At 37.3% G+C, this 20860-nt stretch overlaps 1 protein-coding gene and 1 long non-coding RNA gene across 7 annotated transcripts in view; one reads left to right on the top strand and one right to left on the bottom strand.

The window, feature by feature from the left end:
* Pax (Paxillin) overlaps window positions 1–20860 on the bottom strand; it is a 155475-nt gene that overhangs the window by 30378 nt on the left and 104237 nt on the right. For all 6 annotated transcript variants that reach the window (XM_067765823.1, XM_067765821.1, XM_067765820.1 and 3 more), the window contains 4 exons: window positions 18331–18601; window positions 15307–15436; window positions 15148–15236; window positions 14939–15069 (listed from right to left, as the gene is read on the bottom strand). In XM_067765823.1, coding sequence (XP_067621924.1) covers window positions 14939–15069; window positions 15148–15236; window positions 15307–15436; window positions 18331–18601 — 621 coding nt within the window. The remainder of the gene's footprint in view (window positions 1–14938; window positions 15070–15147; window positions 15237–15306; window positions 15437–18330; window positions 18602–20860) is intronic.
* Window positions 1–20860, top strand: part of LOC137239983 (uncharacterized) — a 34932-nt gene that overhangs the window by 10480 nt on the left and 3592 nt on the right. The gene's annotated exons all lie outside the window — the stretch shown is intronic.

Below are 20860 nucleotides of genomic sequence, written 5' to 3'. Positions count from 1 at the left end.
CAGTAAGACACTATTTCCTCACCTCTTATATTACATAGTGAGTGCTTACTGCTTCTAGCGAAATCAAAAGGCTGACTTGCTGATGCGGACTACGCAAAAAAAATTAACAAGTTCGGGTGTAACCGAACATTATATACTCAGCGTGAGCTTCAATTGTACATTTCATTTCAGATAAATTACTTTTCTACATAAAACGTGGCACCGTCCGTTTAAAACAATGTCTCCCCATTCCTCTTACAATAAAACTTGATAAGTGAAATATCATTAATTCAAAACAATTTTTTGCTAAGTCGTAGCTTATTATTTTCGTCTACGACCCTTTTAAAAATCTTTCATATAAAAGTGGGCGTGATCTTTAGCCGATCTCGTCCATTTTTACTAGAAATATTTTCTGCTATAAGGAAAATATGTGTACACATTTCATTACGATATATTAATTTTTCTTCGAGGTATGGCTCCCGAAACAGAAAATTGCTTAGTCATAAAAGGGGCGGTGCCACGCCCATTTTTTAAATTTTGAAGTTTTTCCTATTTATTGTTATAAATGCACTTGGTAAATGAAATACGGGGCGGTACCACGCCCATTTTTTTTAATTTGAAGTTTTTCCTGTTTATTGCTATAAATGCACTTGGGAAATGAAATACCATTGATACAAAGCTCTTTTTTGCAAAGCTATAGCTTATTTTATTCGTCTACGATCCTTTTAAAAATCTTTTACATAAAAGTGGGCGTGTTCGTTAATTTTTCTTCGAAGCATTCCTTATAGTAAAGGCAACCCCTCTACCGAATTTTGTTACGATAGGTTTAACGATTTTTGATTTATGATTTATAATATTTGTAAAATTGATTTTATCACAAGTGGGCGGTGCCACGCCCATTTAAAAATTTGTTTTCAAATTTTTATCAAGAGTCTCGGTATGAGTCCACACGACAAATTTCAACATTCTAGGTGTATTATTTACTAAATAATCAGGTTTTTTGTGTTTTCCAAAATGTTATATATATAAAAAGTGGGAGTGGTTATCATCCGATTTCGCTCATTCTCAATACCAATCTATTCAGATAAGCTCGTGTACCAAATTTGGTGAAGATATCTGAATATATACTGAAGTTATCGTGTTAACGGACTGACGGACGGACGGACATGGCTCAATCAAATTTTTTTTCGATACTGATGATTTTGATATATGGAAGTCTATATCTATCTCGATTCATTTATACCTGTACAACCAACCGTTACCCAATCAAAGTTAGTATACTCTGTGTGCAAAGCACTCTGAGTATAAAAATAGTGAATGCGAAAACCAATAACTGAGCCTATTTATTTATGTTCTTTATCTGGAAGTGTTTTAGTGTTATTAATTCACATTTTCAAAGTGAATTCATATTCGTCAGGTGACCTTTTAACATATTTTCCACATATTTTTATTAAGAAATACGTAAGCTTGCATTTCATTTGAAATTTTCAAACATAATTATCAACTTTTTTTTCAGCATATCTTTGTTATACATTATTTTTATATAAGAGTTTTTCTTGTCCATTCACTGTTAAAAGTTTGAGCCTAAATCTGAAACTTTTTTGATTTACTTAGTTATATAACAAACCCATTTTCGTTCAAAACTTAGTTTAAACCGGTCTTCGTGAAAAAGGGTTAGCAGAGCTGGGTTTCAATTTTAAAAAAGAGAAGTTTACACTAGCAAGAAAGACCTAGTTTACGGTGGTAAGGTTTCTCTAGCCACTGTGCTTTCAAATATGTAACAAAACATATAATAACACCTTATATGCATATCAAAACATTTCGAAAACGAATCTTTGACTTGAAGCACCTTCAATAAGTTAGGTTTTTAATTAAATTTTCAGCCACAAGTTTAAACTTATGGGTTGTGTTTTAAACCCAGAAGTCTATGAATTTCTGCTATTAAATTTTTGAATGCTTTTTGGTTTTTGTTGCTGTTTCGAAACATCTGTCCCGTTGTTCGTCCTGATGTTTTTTGGTTTTGTTTTAAAACAATTTTGAGATTTTAGACTTATTGATCAACACGTTTGTAATTAAAACTGAATAAAATTAAAAACAAAGTTGTAAATTGAGAGGTTTCGAATTTAGCTCGAAAAAGCTTTAAAAAGTGTTCAAACCGATGAACGGCTTAAAATTTATGCTTGAAGCTAACCTTGTAATCTAGATAATTATTAGCATGTAAATATGTATTTTATGTCCTCTAAAATATACAAATAGTAGGAATAAATTAAAACAACTTTTGAATTCTATAACAAATATGTAGAAAAATCAGGTACAATATGTTCATCTTGGCGCACGATCCTTTACCGTGGAAATTATGGAAATGCCCCCCAGTCAGTTACACCAAATTCATTAAAAAAAATTGAAATTCTCTCATGATAATATAATATTTTAAGTTACATACGTATGTGGATCTTTTAAACATTTTAATTTAAGGTTCATGCCCAACACTAATTTATTGAACGCATAAAACTGAAAAAAAAAACGGACGAATACATTTTTCATGTATGTTTTCCAAAAGTTCTGCGTATGACTTTAAAGATTATCTCAGTTATTTTGGGACATAAAATTCGTGGTAAGTTACTAGAGATGGCAATAACCAATTAAAATTCAAGCCTTGGTAGCAACCTCTAAATATTCTTCAAACAAATTGAAAAAAAAAAATACTGAAATTGTTTTTCAGGATAGAGAACCAATGGAGATGGTGACGTGTCAAACAAACAAAACAAAAAATTTTGGACCCGTATAAGGACCACCCTAATATATATGTATGTATTAAAAAAAAAAAAACAATACATACGTAGGAGGTGCAGATGCAGTGTTTAAGAAATAAGAAAACTTGGGAAATTCTGTGAATTTTCTATAAATTAAAAAAGAATTTACTATTGGTGGACAAAAAGGTAATGACTGTAGCTTTTACCAGAGCGCGGTATTCATATCAGAAGAAAACGCGCAAGAAATTTTTTAATAATTGTTCTCTTGTAAGGCAAACTGGAAAAAAATGTTTATTTGTAAATACATATGTACTTTCCTAATTTATTATTCATTTTCTTTATAAAATTGCTTCCGAGATGAGTGCTGTAAATATAAATTTAAGCCTGGAAGTATTTCTTGAGCATTTCTTGGACCCTTGAAGGAATGCCCAAAAAAGCCTTGATCGTTTCAATTGGTGCATGCAAACCGCATTTGGAACGAACTTTTGTAAGGGATCTGAATAATAATAAGAAAAAATACATACTTTCTAATAAAAAAAACTTCAACTTTGGCTTACAAGGGGAAAATACAAAAATTCTTGGTCGTTCTCTTATGATGCAGAAACCCCTGGCACACGTACGTATGTCCGGCATGAGGTGGGTTCCCAAATAACACAAACATCTCTTCAATTGCTATGTGCAATGGTCCAACCCAATTCCTAAATAAACATCGAAAACTATTTCTCAACCATTAGAGAAATTTATAGTTCTCAAGTTGATACCTAACATCATTCTCTAATTCTTTTAATTTATAGCGGCTAAAGGCCACGCAGCGACATCTATTTTTGAAGAAGTTGGTTTATTAAAGGCAGGGCTGCCAAACTAAAGACAAGAAATTAACAACTATCTGACTTACAAATTGAACCAGACTCTATCTGAATTTATCTGGCTCAAATCTTTGGTGTTTGCATTTACATGCAAAATTATTTTTCTGGCCCAGCATTTTTGCGACCGGATGTTGCCTATAGACTTATCCATCTTCTTCTTTTACCTGTAGCGATAAAGACACTCTCAGAAAGTTTTGGTATAGATGTTTATCGCCCCTTCCTGGATTTGTATCAGGTACGATTCGTTAACTAGCACCACTAAGATACTACCCATACCATGTCAAGAAGTATTTGATATGAGCACTTTGACCCTTTTAGGGCTGTTACACTAATGCAGATGCATGCATGGCAACAAAGCGGGTTAGCTAAATTGTACAAACATACAAAATTACCCAAAAAAATTTTGTATCATCTACCGCCGTGATGTGGTGGTAGCGTGCTCCGCCTTCTACACCGAAGATCCTGGGATCAAGCCATGGGCAAAACAACATCGACAACTTAGAAAAAAGTTTTTCTAAGCAGGGCCGCCACCCGACAGTGATTAGGAAAACACTCCGGGTGTATTTCTGCCATCAAAAGCTTCTCAGTGAAAATTCATCTGCCTTGCGGATGCCGTTCGGAGTCGGCATAAAATAAATCTCTGTTGAGGTAACCGTGCCTTGCATTTGCATCATCTAAGAAAATGTACACTCATGTTCACGCAAGCCTTACTAACTGATTTTTTTATTTCTTTTATTTTTGCATTTGCCGCGCAGTTACTAGCTTAACATTTATCAAAATTTTAAAAGATTCATTACACAGCCTAATTTTATTCATCGAAAAGGATTCAGTTAGTAATATATTTTGATGATATGATGTTATGAGTGTTTATCATTTAGCCCTGTGCTATTCCTTTCTGTGCAACTTTTTGTTCACATTTTTGAGGCCCCTGTTGCCTACCTACAATGGCTTCTTAGTAATATCCTTGAAGAAAGGTAATCGCACCCGAAAACCAGAAGAACAAGTTTTATATGTGCTAAATTGAATTCAATTTGGAATCTAAAATCTTGTCAGTCCCGCTTATTGTTTCGAAGTCAATAAAAGATGTTTAATACTTGAACTTTTTCTTTAGCTATAGTTTTTAGTTTTCTTGAGCTCGAGGTCGGATTAAATAAGAGTTTTGATAATGTTTAAGTTTAGTTATTTTTAAACATGTGCAAGACTTTATGAGTTTCGACACCGGCCAACTGTTATTCATTTGCTGTTTTTTTGTTATTTGCATTCGCATTCATGAAATAACACTTTTGAATTGCAGCATTTATTCCTTATTTTGGAATAACCCAGTTGAAATAAATTTTATGCATGCTATATGCATGAAAAAGTATGTGAGATTCAGAATTTTTGAATTGGAATTATATTTACTCAAACAAATAGTATGCCTGCTGTATTAGCGAAAAAGGATGAACAATTTATTGGTATCCGATTGGAAAATGTATGAATGCATGAAAAATGAATGCTGTATTAATGATCGTTTGTTTGTAAAAATACACTTTTCTGTATTTTGTCTACACGTATATAATGTAACGAATTTTGGGAAATTCCGCTTATTTGAAACCTTCTGCTATCGTTCGAATCGCTAAACTGTCGAATAAATCACTCCAATATTCTGTATTGCAAAATGGTCTTTATTAGACTACTTTGGGAGTAGTACAATTATACTTCACTTCGCAACTTGATAGCGTGTTTAAATCAAACTGATTACTGATTCCTCAGCTTGCGCTGCTTTTATACTCTCTGTTGCTGCGTCCGCATATTTCTACTAAGGCCTAGACGTTTCGCCTTCTAGAACTGCTGTATCTCCTGCTTGGTAATTGAGCTACATATATGTGTGAGTAAAAACTCCGGCTGATGACTATATCTGTGTGTGTGAGGTATCTCTTCGTTGCCTTGTACATAAGTGTGGCTAGCTTTAATGTGTACATGTACATAAGAGTGGCTGCTTCATGTTATTGTTGTTGCGTGATTATTAACTAGCCTAGTGATCCTAATATTCGTCACAATAACTAAGGGCTCTTAGATTTTTAAACGGTTTTATTCTTTATTGCCTTGAAAATTTTATTGGTATTTACGAAATGTATGTACTTGAAACTATCCCTTTTTTCAAAAAGAACCCCGGGATATGAATAACTGATGAGAGATTGGGCAACTTGGAGCAATAAACTTGGAATATATCGAGGATTAATGACAACCGCCGACCGTTTGGCACAGGATGCTTTGCCGTCATTGAACTGTTGTAAAGACAATTTGCAAGATGGATGGGTTACCGTAAGAATTGTACGTATATTAATCATCTATATAAACCAAGTTTATGGCTTCAAGTTGCGTCATCTCTCATCACATGATTGCTTTTGTAATTACGTATGTATAAAAAATTCCTATTGATCAATGCAGGGATCGTGCTTTCGTATGTATGAAACTTACGTATTGATATATACATGTTTTTAGTGCTTTTGTATGCATTCGGAATTAATACAACCATATGCATACAGAAGTATTACAAAGGGTGTTATAGAGTATGCATGCTCCCTGAGAGAAATAAAAAGAAATAAACGTGCTTTATGCATGCCTCAAATATCGATGTCTCATGCATACATGTACAACTGGAAATAAATAAATTTTTTTAGTCACTATTCCTTTTTATTTCGGACTTTTAACATTCCTCACGTGGAATAAAAAAAATTTGAAAGCGTTGTTCTTTTGGAATAACGAAATTTAAATTCCCCAAGTGAATAACTGCCTTAAAATCGGTTTTTTCAATTTGTTAAATGTAAAACGGCCATTATTTGATTTTTCCAAACAATATTGTAAATGCTTTGTAGAACAAAGTACAGTTTTTTGCTGCTCCTGTATAATTTTATTACAGTTCGCATATATTTTTGCTGGGTTTTATAAATTTTATTTACATATTTATATCCACGCACATACATACATATATACTTTGTACATTGTACAGTGTTGTCCATGGCATTGAATTATTAAGATGATTTCAAATAAACTCATCAAATTATTTTTTGCCTCTTCAAGCTACTAATAGATAAGTATGTATATTTTAAAAAATACATCTACATATTTACATATGTATGTGTCTATATTATTCTGTATCTGAAGCAGATCTTTATAGAATATTTTTTTTTTCGTTGGCTATTTATCGCCCAAGCTATTAATTAACTGATGCCAATTGGATGCGTCAACGGAGATCAAGGTTTCCTTCACTTGTGTCGATTGGATTTATTTCTAGATCGCACCATCTCCATCCATTCAAATAAGAAGACATAGACAGCGACGCCATGGAGCTTTTATTCGTTGAACTATCTTCAAAACTGCGTGAAGCTCAACTCACTCATCATTCAAACAGTCCAAGAGTCATCTCTTCTCTTCTCGACACCGTCCATTCTCATGCCAGTGCGACACGTGAAACGGATGGTTGCATCGCACGGGGTGTTCTGGGTATAGACCCCAACATACGTTGACCTCGTCACTTTTACAACCCTTTTGTGGCACCTTGCTATTCACGCCCAAGGGCGCCTCGTCGTCTGCGTCTGGCGCCCCCTCCATCCCCCAACTACCTTTTAACTGCTCCCATGTTCAGCAAGCTACAACAAGTACCCGCTGTTGCTCGCGGCATACGGCGCCTTCAGCTCACATGGCCGCTCCAACCCAACCCTTCGCCCGCACTTTCCGGTACTATTACGCGATTAGGTCAGGAAACACACTCTTAGTCCGTATCACCGTGCACCGTTTGTCAGTACAGAATATTCATGCTTACGACATCTGCCCAATGCAGTTCCTGCCTTACACGGTCCTATTTTCACAGATGTTCTAGGCTCAGCGACGGCAGTCGCGAAGTGCTGCCACACCACACATCCAAGAATACCGTATACCCGTTCAACCGGTTCTTGCCCTCAGAGAGACGACGTCTTCTCGGCTGCACTTCAGACTACTGCAGTTAAGCTGCAATGGGTTGAGTGGGAAGATCACGGTGATAGTCGACTATCCGACACGGTACAACATACGCATTAGCTTTGCAGACCTGTTTAGGGTACAACACATATAGAAAAGATTATGCGAGAGAAAATGGAGGCGAACTGGCATTTTTACCCATCACTCAATGCAATATAATCTATTAGATCCCGACATCGCACGGTGGGGTATTTGATCAATCTAGCTGGCCAAAACTAAAACAGCAGTTATTTCTGTTAAAAATGTAGTTGTCTCACTTCATTGTTATGAAAGGAAATATTTGACAGTAAATTCCCGATGTTCCGCGCAGAATTACTATCGATCGAGCCCCCGGTTTCGGAGGGACCCGAGGTCATTTTTTTGGGATTACATGAGATATGTATGTCAATATGGGTACCAAACGAAAGGTATTTTACTCCGCATTTCTATTGATACTTTTAAGTAGGGTTGCCACTTAGGGCTGCCACCTCACCTTCTTTTTTATATTTCTTTGTATATCCACCACCATCTCGGAACCGGCTTAACCGATTTGAATCAAATTTGGTACCTCGATATAGTATTACATTTTAAGACTTTTCACCTAGGTGTTGCCACTGAGGATGTTTTCACAAGGTTGCCACCTTTTGCCAAAAGGGGTATCAGTCTCTTACAAAATTGATCACCACTCAAAAAATCGCGGGTATGCGCAGCCGTTTTTGTTATTAAACTTTGAAGAAAAAACAAGCTTATGTATTGCCAAAAAATTACTGGCATGATATGGCATGAAAAAAAGATATATCTTTCCGTTTGCAAGGTTTTTAAAAAATTTAATATTGAAAAGTAGTAGTATTACAAGTAGAATAACTCAGTTAAAACACGCGGTATAAAAAACCTAAAATATTAATTAAAAACACATTTATGTACCTGTCCTAAAAGAAAATGTAACTACATTTGATTAAGGCTAAACAAGTGAACAAGTATTTGGGTTGTTGTTGTTGTTGTTGTTGTAGCGATAAGGTTGCTCCCCGAAGGCTTTGGGGAGTGTTATCGATGTGATGGTCCTTTGCCGGATACAGATCCGGTACGCTCCGGTACCACAGCACCATTAAGGTGCTAGCCCGACCATCTCGGGAACGATTTATGTGGCCACATTAACCCTTCAGGCCATTCCCCCCTCCCCACCGCCAAGTTCCTTGAGGAGCTTGAGTCGCCAGAGCCTCGTCTGTTAGTGAAACAGGATTCGCCGCGGATAGGTGAGGTTGACAATTGGGTTTGCAGAAGCTATATATAGCGCTGGCAACCTGAAGGGTTGCGCTACACAGCTCCTTGAATCTGGTATTTTAGTCGCCTCTTACGACAGGCATACCTACCGCGGGTATATTCTGATCCCCTAACCCGCTGGGGTATTTAGGTTAGAAGGGTATATTGCTTTTTACAACTTTAGATGTGCGCGGTTAGCTCCCTTGACGTTGCAGATGGGTCTTGGGGTATGTATGCTATTCAGTGGACATCTAGGAACGCCAGGGAGTATATTAAAAAAAATTGATATTTTGAAAAATCGACTTTGGCCAGCTGATCAAATACCCCACCGTACATCGGCCGAAAAGACAGTGTCCTGGAGCGTCAAGGCATATCTGTCCCGTCAGACGATACAAATTTCGAAATCATTAACATCTACATATATTCCTTCTGACACCAGCTGCGCCAGTGGATATTGCCCTGATATCAGCGGTCCCCCGTGAAAATTGCATTATTCAGGGCGATTTTGATACCCACCATGATCTGTGGCATCCTCATTGACAAGCAGACAGCAGTGATGAGATGCTGCCGGATCAAATAGATGGCAGGGCGCACAGTGGCATGTTTGTATGGTTTAGACGCGAAAAAGCAAACATTTTCAAGTCATTTTTTTTTTTTTTTTTTCGAAATTTGAATGCAGTTTGTTTTTAAAATGTCCACAGTATATAACAGTAATTATCATTTCTTATAGTTATTGTTCTTCATTGCATAATCTGTTGTCAAACTGTGATTTGTTGATGACGCGCTAAGTAGTACAATTTACAGAAGTGAAATAACGCGTGCTTTAAAATTAAATAAAACTTTTTGGTGAAGGTTAGGTTAGGTTCGGTTAGGTTGAACTGGCTGGTCCATGAGGTCCTCACATAGAGAAAATTAAAAACATTAAGAAGCGATAATGGGGCGGAATATGTGAATATTGAATTGACAAATATCTTAAAAGTAATGGGATCAAAAGGCAATTGACGGTCCCCTACACTCCGCAACAAAACGGCGTTGCGGAGCGGTTTAATCGAACTTTGGTAGAAAATGGCTAGAACAATGTTGGTAAGTGCAGCTATGGATGAAAGTTTTTGGGCAGAAGCCATTGCATGTGCAGCTTACTTAAGAAACCGATTACCTACAAAAGCATTGTTGAATACAACGCCATACGAAGTTTGGATGGGCAAGAAACTCGACGTTAGTTGCTTTAGAATTTTTGGATCTACTGCCATAGCTCTCAACAAAACGCAAACCAAGAAATTCCGTAGCAAGGGGGAAAGAGTATACAATGGTGGGATACTCAGAAAACGCAAAAGCATATCGTCTTTATGACAAGATCAAACGCAACGTAATATTCACCCGAGACGTATATTTTATTGAAAATATTGAGCAAAAAGAAGTTATTAACGTAGAAGAAGAGATTTTGAGTAACAGCGCTGATGAGGTAATGAAGCTTGTCCCAGTAGATTTAAACAAAACTGAAAGTGTAAAAACGGTCAGCAGTGATACAGAAACAAAAGAAGTAGAATCCGATACATTTGAATCACCAATGAATAAGTTTCCGAGGGACAAAGGGGAACTCTGATAATTTTGAACCAGGTCGGTATACCTTGAGAGAAGGTATAGAGAGTAGGCTGAGAAAGCAGAACCATACAGTGAGCTTATTACGAAAATCAGATGTTAATATACCAATGACAGTATGTGAGGCAGTGTCAAGCAACGAGGCGGGTGAATGGAAAACGGCGATGCAAGAGGAGTACGAGGCGCTGGTACGAAATAATACGTGGGAGGTGGTTGATCTTCCGCATGGGCAGACAGTAATCGGATGCAAATGGGTATTTTCGTTAAAGAAGAACGAATGTGGTGAACTTGAATGTTTCAAAGCCCGGTTGGTTGCCAAGGGATGTAGCCAAAAGTTTGGTGTGAACTACACAGAAACGTATTCACCAGTCGTGCGTTACGCAGCTATAAGGATGGTATTGTCGATAGCAGCGGAATATCAACTTCACGTTCACCAAATAGATGTGTCGGCAGCGTACCTCAATGGTGACTTGCATGAAAACGTATATATGGCCCAACCAGAGGCATTTAACGATGAGACAGGAAGAGTACTTAAACTGAAAAAATCCATTTATGGCCTTAAACAATCAGGGCGTATCTGGAATGAGAAATCGGACTCAGTTCTAAAAAATATGGGTTACAAAGCATGTGAGAGTGAACCATGCTTATACAGCAAGGCATCCAAATTTAGTACAAATATTATCGCAGTTTACGTCGACGATTTGCTGATAGCTTGTTCGAACCTTGGTGAGTCAAACGAAACTAAAGAAACTATTAGAAATGTTTTTCAGATAATCGATAAAGGTCCAGTGCATAATTTTTTGGGACTTGAGATCGAGCGGGAAAACGAAACTGGTACGATATATTTGGGGCAGAAGCAGCATATAAACAACATTTTGAAGGAGTTTGGTATGAGTGAATGCCGGCCGGTTGCTACACCATTAGAGGTCAGTTACCAAGTAAACTGCAGCAGTGATAAGTGTGAAAGCGTTAACACTACCGAGTACCAGTCTATCATCGGTTCTCTAATTACATAGCAATTTTGTCACGACCAGATATTCTTCACTCTGTTTGCAAGTTGCCACAGAGAAATGCAAATCCTCATAAAGAACACATGACAGCGGCTAAACACATACTACGGTACCTACATGCAACATCCAATGTTAAGCTGAAATACGTGAAAACTAGTAAACCAATCAAAGGTTATGTGGACACAGATTGGGCTGAAGACCCCTCGGACAGAAAATCGTTTACGGGCTACGTTTTCTTCTTAGCCGGTGCAGTGTTTTCATGGGAATGCAAAAAGCAAACATCTGTTGCACTAACCAGCACAGAGGCCGATACATGGCCCTTGCAGCAGCGGCAAAAGAAGATATATATTTTCAAAAACTTTTTAATGACATAAATTTACAGTTAAAACTTGATACTATTGATATTTACAGAGATAATCTAAGGGCAATGAATCTGGTTAAAAATCCTATTTACCATAATAGAAGGAAACATAGATGTTAGATACCATCATATAAGAGAATGTTATAAGAATAAAATAATTGAATTGAAATATTGTTCCACTAAAGTATGGTAACGGATGTATTTACCAAAAACCTTTGTAAAGTAAATCATAAAAAATGTACAAAATAACTTGGACTTGAAATGAAATTACTTAAAGATTTTATAAATTATATACATATATTAATGAAAAGGAGTGTTTTAAAAACATTAATATAAGTACGATGAAAAGCACCTCTGTTTCTTTTCTATGGTGAATTGTCTCAAACCTTTTCTACTGACTGTATATCTACCATTTTGTATGAATAAAGATGAGTTGCATATTCTCGCTCAAGCGGACAAGTTGGTCTTACTTACTGTTTCGTAAAATATTCCAATAAATAAATTGTCGGTGGTCGCACCTATTGAATTTGGCGAAGCACTGCTACAACAACAATAACAACAGTTATATTGAGAGGCTTATAGTGCACGGCTTTTGTTGGTCCAGAGTGGATTTCCTAAGGAGCACTTGTGGTCAAACATAGATTTCTAGGCTGACGCTAATACTTGTGCCCAAATAGAAGAAGATCCACACATCAACGTCCAAGGAGTTTGCTGATTTTGACTTTCAGTCTTTTTTCCAATACGCTGGATAGAACCTTGTATGCAAATTTAAGCAGGGTGGTTTCGCGGAATATGGCGCGGTTTACCAGATCAGCCTCCTTGTGGATTGTGCAAAGCACACTTTAATTCCAAACAGGATGTATGCTGCCGCCGTGGATCTGGTTTCAAGACCTGGGCAACGCAATATCAAAAATGTATAAAAAATGTTTTTTTAAATTTGAAAAAAGATTTCCTTAGCGGGTTGTGTCAAAAGCTTTTGTCAAAGGCCGCGAGCGCCGTCCTATAAAGGGGATGGTTTAGTCTTTAATTTATCTGATTTTTATAGCGTTTAGCGCGGTTGTAGGTCTATGCATTATTCGAAAGCCACGGTGATGAGTGGCTAAGCGAAGATTCGCATTAAAATAAAAGTGCAGGACGGCTTCCAACGTCTTCGCTACTGGCGAAAACAGCGATATCGGTCGATGTGACTCACCTTCGGAAAATTGTGCTAAAATCAAACAGGGCAGGACAATTCTTTTGCGACGCATGCTTAAGTGGCTTTGTAAATAAGGGCATGTGCCGCATAGGTGTTATGTCCCCACACCTCAAAATAACGATGAAACCAAGTTCGTCATGGAACTAGGGGGTGGGAAGGGCGGTATGGCCTAGAAGGTTTAATGTCGTCATATAAATCGTTCCCGAGATGGTCGGGCTAGTACCTTAATGGTGCTTTCTTACCGGAACGTACCGGATCTATATCCGGCAAAGGACCATCAACATCGATAAAACTACCCAAAGCCTTCAGGGAGTGTCTTTATCGTTAATACAACAACAACAACAACCAAATATTGATGCTATAAGTAGTTTAATACTAAAATGGACAAAGAAGGGTTATTTGATCTTACAGCCGAAAAATAAGTCTTAAAATATGTAAATGTCCTGTAGTAGCAGGCTGTACGATAAAACGATTTTCAAATTGTCTTGTCGAAAAATATGGAATCGAATCTATCAGGTCATGATCACATGTTGCTCCTCCAGGTTGCTGGAAGTGCGCTCTTTTCGAGCTGTCAACATAAACTTGGACCACTATAAACCGACAGCCAAACCACACGCCACATGAGATAATGTATCCCCAAGATAACGTGGGAAATTTGGCATCAAAGAGAAGCTTATCATTTACACGTCGATTAACGGCTAAAAAATGTTTGGACTGGCGCGGGTCGCGAAAGAAACGTCGGTACATTGAAGAGTGCCATGCGTCTTCAATAATTATTTTTCAATTTCAATGTGAAACCAACGCCTCCAACACCCACGCGTCTCTTGGGCCAACCCTACTGAGCACTAAGTTTCCTAGTACTCCCGTTAGAGGATATCGATCAGTAATAGAACATAATGGATGGGACGAAGAACTGCTACAAGAAGAAGAATACCATTTGGCCACAACTTCTGGATCAGCCGAACGATCAGCCGAATTCATTAAGTTCTAAATAGAGTGGCTAAAATCATGCGAGTGTCATATTTTTGGGTGGTCATTCAAGTTGTTTCGCTTCGCGTGATTTGGCATTATCACAGACCACATCTACAGATCTATAAAGCTCTATTTACTACGTGAAACTTGACAGTTGACGGAACTCTTGGACATCTACGACGATGTCATTACGCCACCCAAGAATATTCTATCTAAAGTACAGAGCCGCAACAAAATTGTCAAGTCGTTAGCTGGCAGCGTTTGTGGTAAAGATAAACGGAGTTGACGACATGTGAAGGAGTTGACCAGCTACTCATGTGCTATGCGCCACTGCCAGAACACTGCTCAGAAATGCCACGGTAAGTCTTCATATGACGCACCACGGAATGCATCCTTATGGACATCCAAAAAGACAACTGCCTAATGCATCCTGGCTCCTAGACAAATAAGGGAATGTTCCTGTTAGATGAATGGGGTAAGGCACTTTTAAAAAAGGAACGAAGTTATGTCCATAAAATCCATTGGGCAATAAAAAGAACATCTTACGAAGACAAATGTATGTAGATAAACATATCCAAGCATTTCCTGTATACGTACACCCTTTGTTGAAAACTTGGTAATGCTGTTAGTACGAGATAAAGATGATCTAATCAACACGACCATATTCTAGTTTAAGTTCTAAAACTCTGACTTTGCTTTAAGAGTTCCTTATACGTGTATGGTAAGGTTTATGGACTCTAGTCCATGTTAAGCGAATGGATGAAGAGGTTTCGGCCAAGTCAGTATTAATTTATAGCGAATTTATTGGTTAAAGCGACCAACAGAGAGATTTGACACACACAATTGCTCTTTAAATTTCGCGAGTTTTTATAATGTATCAATATCGTATCTCGGTTACTCCGAGAAACAAATATAAAATACCCTGAAAAATATTTTCTGCGAACTGAAATTAGATATCTTCTTACCTTAAAATCAGACAGTGAAGCCATTAAATCATCCAACTCTTTTGTGGCAGACGATGCATAACCAGCCGGCGACGCCTGGTTTGACAAATATGTCTCTTTATGTTGTACGATTTCCTTATCAACAAGACCAACTAAAAATTATGTTAAACATAAAAAATAAATATTTATATATGTCCATATATACAAAATATCAAGGATCTTTTGCTAACCTGGTCCATCCGCCCCAAGCGTCTCAGTTTTCGTCTCGCGTACGGTAATACTAACATGACGGCCAGGAGTTGGTGACTTAGTGAGGTTGCTAAATCAGGTAGAAGACGATAGTTTTTATTCAAAATTTATGTATGCATTTTTTCAAATCAAATATTTACCCATTGGGTACGGCATAGTTTGAGGCATTATCCATTTCGCTAAGAAGACTATCAATCGTTGGCCGTTCATCACTAGAATTGTAGGTGTTATACTTGGAAATGGAGTTGTAACTCGTTGGCACTATATTCTCTGTAATGAAAGAAATTTATTTAGTTTTAAGTCGTTCAATCGCATTGATATTTAGCTAGAAATTTAAAAGTGGTAAAAATATTTTATTCATAAAATCGTCTAAGCAAGATTAGCGATCCCCTGCTTGTTTAGTATATAACAAAGTGGCACAAATATTTTAGAAATATGTTTTTGCTATGGCTTGTTTTGTTGATAGTTTTTGTGAAGCAAGGACCGTTATCATAATTTTAATGACCAAGAGAAACCGATTCTATATGCATTTACATAATACCTGACCCCCAACGGGTTGGGGGGTTAGAATATACCCGCGGTAGGTATGCGTGTCAAAAGAGGCGACTAAAATACCAAATAGATTCAAGGGGTTGCCAGCGTAATATATAGCTTCTCCAACCCAATTGTCAACCTCACCTATCCGTGGCGAATCCTGTTTTATCAACAGCCGAGGCTCTGGCGACCCCGAACTCCTCATGGATCTAGGGGGTGGGAGGGCGGTATGGCCTAGAAGGTCGCATAACAAGGTGGCCATAACAAATAATTCCCGAGATGGTCGGGCTTGGTGCCGGAACGTACCGGATCTGCATCCGGCGAACCATCAACATCGATAACACTCCCCAAGGCCTTCGGGGAGTGTCCTTATCGCTACAACAACAACGATAGCTGCTCAATTCCCTTGATTCACGCCGTTGGTATCATGGAAGGTACGCAATTAAAAGTTTTTACGCAGCCTTTCCCAACACTAGGGCAACACTCGAGCCAATTGTTCCAACACAGACACCTGCTTTAAGTCGCACATCTTTATGAGCAGACGCTGCGTGTCGTATTCCTAATTTTTCTTAATTCGAAACTTCCTTTCCCATTGGAAAAAGTTAACATAAAATCCTATGCTGATGGGTGGACGATAAAGGCGTCAGGTAACAATACTATTTCCCCACATAGATTCACGACCACGCTATTCACGGTCTGGACGTAGGTGATGGACTATTATTAGACATCAGCGGCGACGACATCATACGCGATCATAGACCAATTAGACGCGCATTAATTCTCATGTCACTCGCTCGGTCAAATTTGAACTATGTAGCAGGATGAAGTTCAACCGTTGAAGTACAGAAAGGATATTACAGACATTCGCTTAGTAAAAACCACAAACTTGGCGCGATTTACCCTTCGAGGAGATTTCGGCTGATCTTCTCTTCCAATTCGTCCCATTCCCTTTTTAGTTTCTCCTTTAAAACTGGCGGGACGGTTCCTATATGTTTATGCCGAATCCAAAGGGCAGCTGCACGGCAGATAAACTTTCACGCTCGGTGTGTTTGTCAAGCCAGTGCCGAGGGGCGACCCAGCTTTTCTAATTGAAACAATTTTTTTTTTAATTATGATCTGGCTTTGCTTTGGGCTGGAACTTCTTCTCACTCATAAATTGTCATTGTTCCTCAACTGCGAGTTTCATCAGAGATTTGATCATCCCATTATGCGGTTACTCCGGTTCTTTAGAGGTTTCCTGCTAACTTTGCATGATCAAGTTGCTACCGTTTCTATTACCTCTAAAAGCTTATGGACACATAATTGCGTACCCGGCTAATGAAAACTATCCCGTTAGGGAAGTCCGTAGCTACTTATGAAAATGGCACTAGACCTAAAGAGGGCGACCTAGTAGTGGTGCCCAATGCACCAGAAGTGGACTAGTTTTAAACTAGAGATTTAACCTTCAGGGATTATATAGAAATGAGCTAGGTAACCTGAATATTCCCCAAAAGTCATTGCTTATAAGTGAATTTGCCTTTAATTTAAATAGGCTTTGGTTGACCTCAGTGTGCTTCCACATTCTTCCACCATTTGTAAACTATTTACTTACACGGTTAAAAGTTCAAAACTTAATTTTAAACTATTTACTGGATTAGCAATTTCTCAAACCTTTTTGTACTAAATTGAATACCTCATCAATTTACTACGACTATAATAAGCAGGGATGCACCTTAACGTTAAGCTAATCGTTTATCAAAAAATTTCCACCGTTTCCGTTGAAACACTTCGAAATATTATCGATGAAGAAATTATCAAGATAAATTGTATCTCGTTTTTAACCGAAACGAAAAGCTTTCGTTAACGTTAAAAACGTTAACGAAAACGTAATACTTTATGTTTCAATTGTGCTGGCAATGCTATAGCCATGGTGAAGCCGTAAGGTGGCAACAACGAGCGCACATACACACACAAACTCTATGTAATTTGTTTGTGTAATTCGTTGGTGGTAATGTCAAAAATACTCTGAGAAATGTTCGTACTGTCAAAATTCATGAGAAAAGTTGCAATCAGCTTGGATAATGCTTTCACCTTTAATGACTCCGCCATCAATCAGCTTTACCAGCATAGTTTGAAATTAATAATCAACATAAACGATTTGATTTCGTTTTGATATGGCAGAAAACGAAACGAAATCATTTCGTTAATTTGACGATCTTAACGTTAATAAACGAAACGAAATGACTTCGTTTCGTTTATTAACGTTGATTATCGTAACGAAATGATATCGTTTCGTTGGTTAAGCATGCCTGATAATAAGTCTTAAATCTCAGAATCGCTTTGAAACAAAACCAAGAAGATTAAAAATCTTAAAATAAAAATCACTTCTGGTTTTAAAATAAAACCAAAAAGTTTAAACCTACAAATAAAGAGCTACCGATTTTTTCGTCAAATTTTGTTATAGTAGTGCTATGAAATTTTTTTTAACCGATGTGATAGCTCAGTGTGTAGAGCGGCCGACTTTGATCCAAATAATAACAAGTGTAAACTTTTCTGGTTTAAAACTGAAACCAAGTTCTGGTTAAGGCTCAAACTTTTAACTGTGTGTAACTCTTAGGCACTATTAATTTTATATCAAACTAAAAACTCACCTTTTTTCTCATAGCTACTATTGTATCTCGCGTTACTTAAATCCTCTAAAAGCGAATCCAATTCGGAGAGATTTTTGGAGTTCTGCTGCACTGGAGAACTATTATAACCACCGCCTGTTCGCCCAAGGGAACCATGATTTTGATAATTATATGACTGGCCAGCTGGTGATGCTCCATTCGCCATTCCTAAGCCATTATAACCACCTATATTTCTCGGTGGCGACGCTGAGCTTCGTGTTTCGGTAACGCTGTAGTGTTCTTGATGTACCACCTGCAAGATAAATTTGTGTTAAGGACATATAATTATAAAAAGTTAGTTGTAATAGAGCTAACTCAAACCCATATAATTTTGAATTTTTTAAACTATGTACATGCAAAGGATTAATAAGATAATTGCTATGTAATCGATTTCATAGCTTAACCACTTACTGAGATGTCTCGGTAAATTTAAATTTATTTAGCACACAAAGTGAAGGCAGACTGCGTATTTTCTGAACTATGTGTTTTTGGCTGATCTATGTTTGGATCTTGGCGTGACATAGGAAAGCAACGGCAAACCAATTTTCTGTCCCTGGTGTTTTATGTTTTACTGTTTTTGAAACCGGCATAAACCTATTTGGTGCCCTAAAATCATTGCTTTATTCTAAAAATTAGAATCACGATAAAATTTTACATCTTTATAGTTTCTAGGGTAAACTTATAATCAGTTAGCCTTTACAAGTATTTCAGAATCAATATGAAAGAAATGGACTTGTGTTGTCACTTTCAAAAAAAACAAAAACGGCTCAAATGAACACAGAAAGAAAAAAGTTCCCAAAGCAAAAATTAAATAAATAAAAATAATTTTGAAAATTACCGCTAATGCGCAGCCTTTTAAAACTAGAGCTTTATTATGCCAGAAGTAAATGCGCCATAATTATTATAAGGTGACAGCATGGCACCATACAAACAAACATAAATAAAATGTCCATTTAAGTACTTTGTTTTTCTGATTCGATGGACTAATCGTAAAATCGTACTGCGCCGTAAGTTAAGTGTCAAATCATATTAAAAAAGGACCAATACGTTTATTTCCGGCTGTCACATGTATTTCCCATAGGAAATACTTTTAAAATTTTTCAATATAATAACGCTTCGCTTCCACTCTGTCGTCAGCCTATATAATGTACGTGACATGGAGCTTTGGAGCTTTTTTTCTAGAGCTTACAAAAACCTAATATCAGGAATTTTTTTTATACCCAGCCTGTACTTGTATGCAAGGGCACTGGCGCAGTGAGGGGGGGAGGTCAAGGGGCATCTTGCCCGGTCGCTACTCACAGGGGGGTGCCAAATGGTCGGCAAAGCAGAACTTCCTGGATAGTTAGTATTATTATTATAACTGATTTCTGGAACAAAATTTCTATACTAAAAAATGCATGCATATATCCGGAACACTTGCGACAGGTTGTGTAATAATTGAAAGCATATATCTTTTTTCTCACGTTCAACGTCACAATAGGAATTATTAAAAAATGCTTTAACAAAAACTGTCAAACGTGAATCTAAAACACGAAGGAGCGCCAGAGTACAAGCGGTTAGCGTTATCGTCGATGGGCAGAGGACACTAACACCTCAGGTGACAACAGAAGCGAAGCTACAATTCTGTCTCAAAATATACTATACTTATGAAACTAAATCATAACATTAGTTCATTTCTGGTATGAAATCTTAAGGAGGATTGATCATGTGCATCTTAGATTACAAGATCCGGGTATGAATTTTAGAGAAGCGTATCATGATCTTAAATCATTAGCGACTGAACTATCCGAAATTCGAGACTCTTTCTGTGAAGAAGCAATAGAAAAAGCGAAGTCTCTTTGGGAAAAATGGGATATTAATTTAGTAGCCGCAAAATTCCCGGACAATCGGCTGAAGATGTTGGTCTTTCCGCAGAATGTGAAATTTCTCGCATTATGAAAAGTGTTCTCGATCGTCTCGAAGAAGAAATACGTACAAGATTTACACGACTAAATGACCTAAATTTTAAATTTGGATTTCTCTTAGATAATGGAAATTTGTTAAACGAGGATAATAATGACTTAGAAAGAAATTATAAGAACTTGGGTAAATTTTATAATACAAATTTCGATGGCGCCAAAAAATATTTTGCCACGGGCGCAAGGAAACCTCACTACGCCACTGCACAAGGGTATTATACCGTTGGTTGAATAGCGTACGTAATTGTTTAAAAAATCGAGATAAATATAGACTTACTTATCTGCATCGAAAATAATTTTGATTGAGCCATGTCCATCCCTCCGTACGCCCGTTAACAAGATAAATTGAGTTAAAATTGATATATCATCACAAAATTTGGTATGCTGGCTTATCTTAACCCAGTATATATTGACATTGAAAACGAGTGAAATCGATCGATAACCACGCCCAGAAACGGATAAAGTAATAAAACTTGATATGTGAGTTGACTTTATAACAAGAAACGGAAATTTTGAAAAAACTTGGAAAATGGGAGTGGAACTGCCCACAAGGC

Source organism: Eurosta solidaginis, chromosome 2, assembly GCF_040869045.1.
Source record: "Eurosta solidaginis isolate ZX-2024a chromosome 2, ASM4086904v1, whole genome shotgun sequence".
NCBI classification, from domain to species: Eukaryota; Metazoa; Arthropoda; class Insecta; order Diptera; family Tephritidae; genus Eurosta; species Eurosta solidaginis.
The sequence above is the reverse complement of the archived record's forward strand: the minus strand, read 5'-3'. Positions and strand labels throughout refer to the sequence as shown.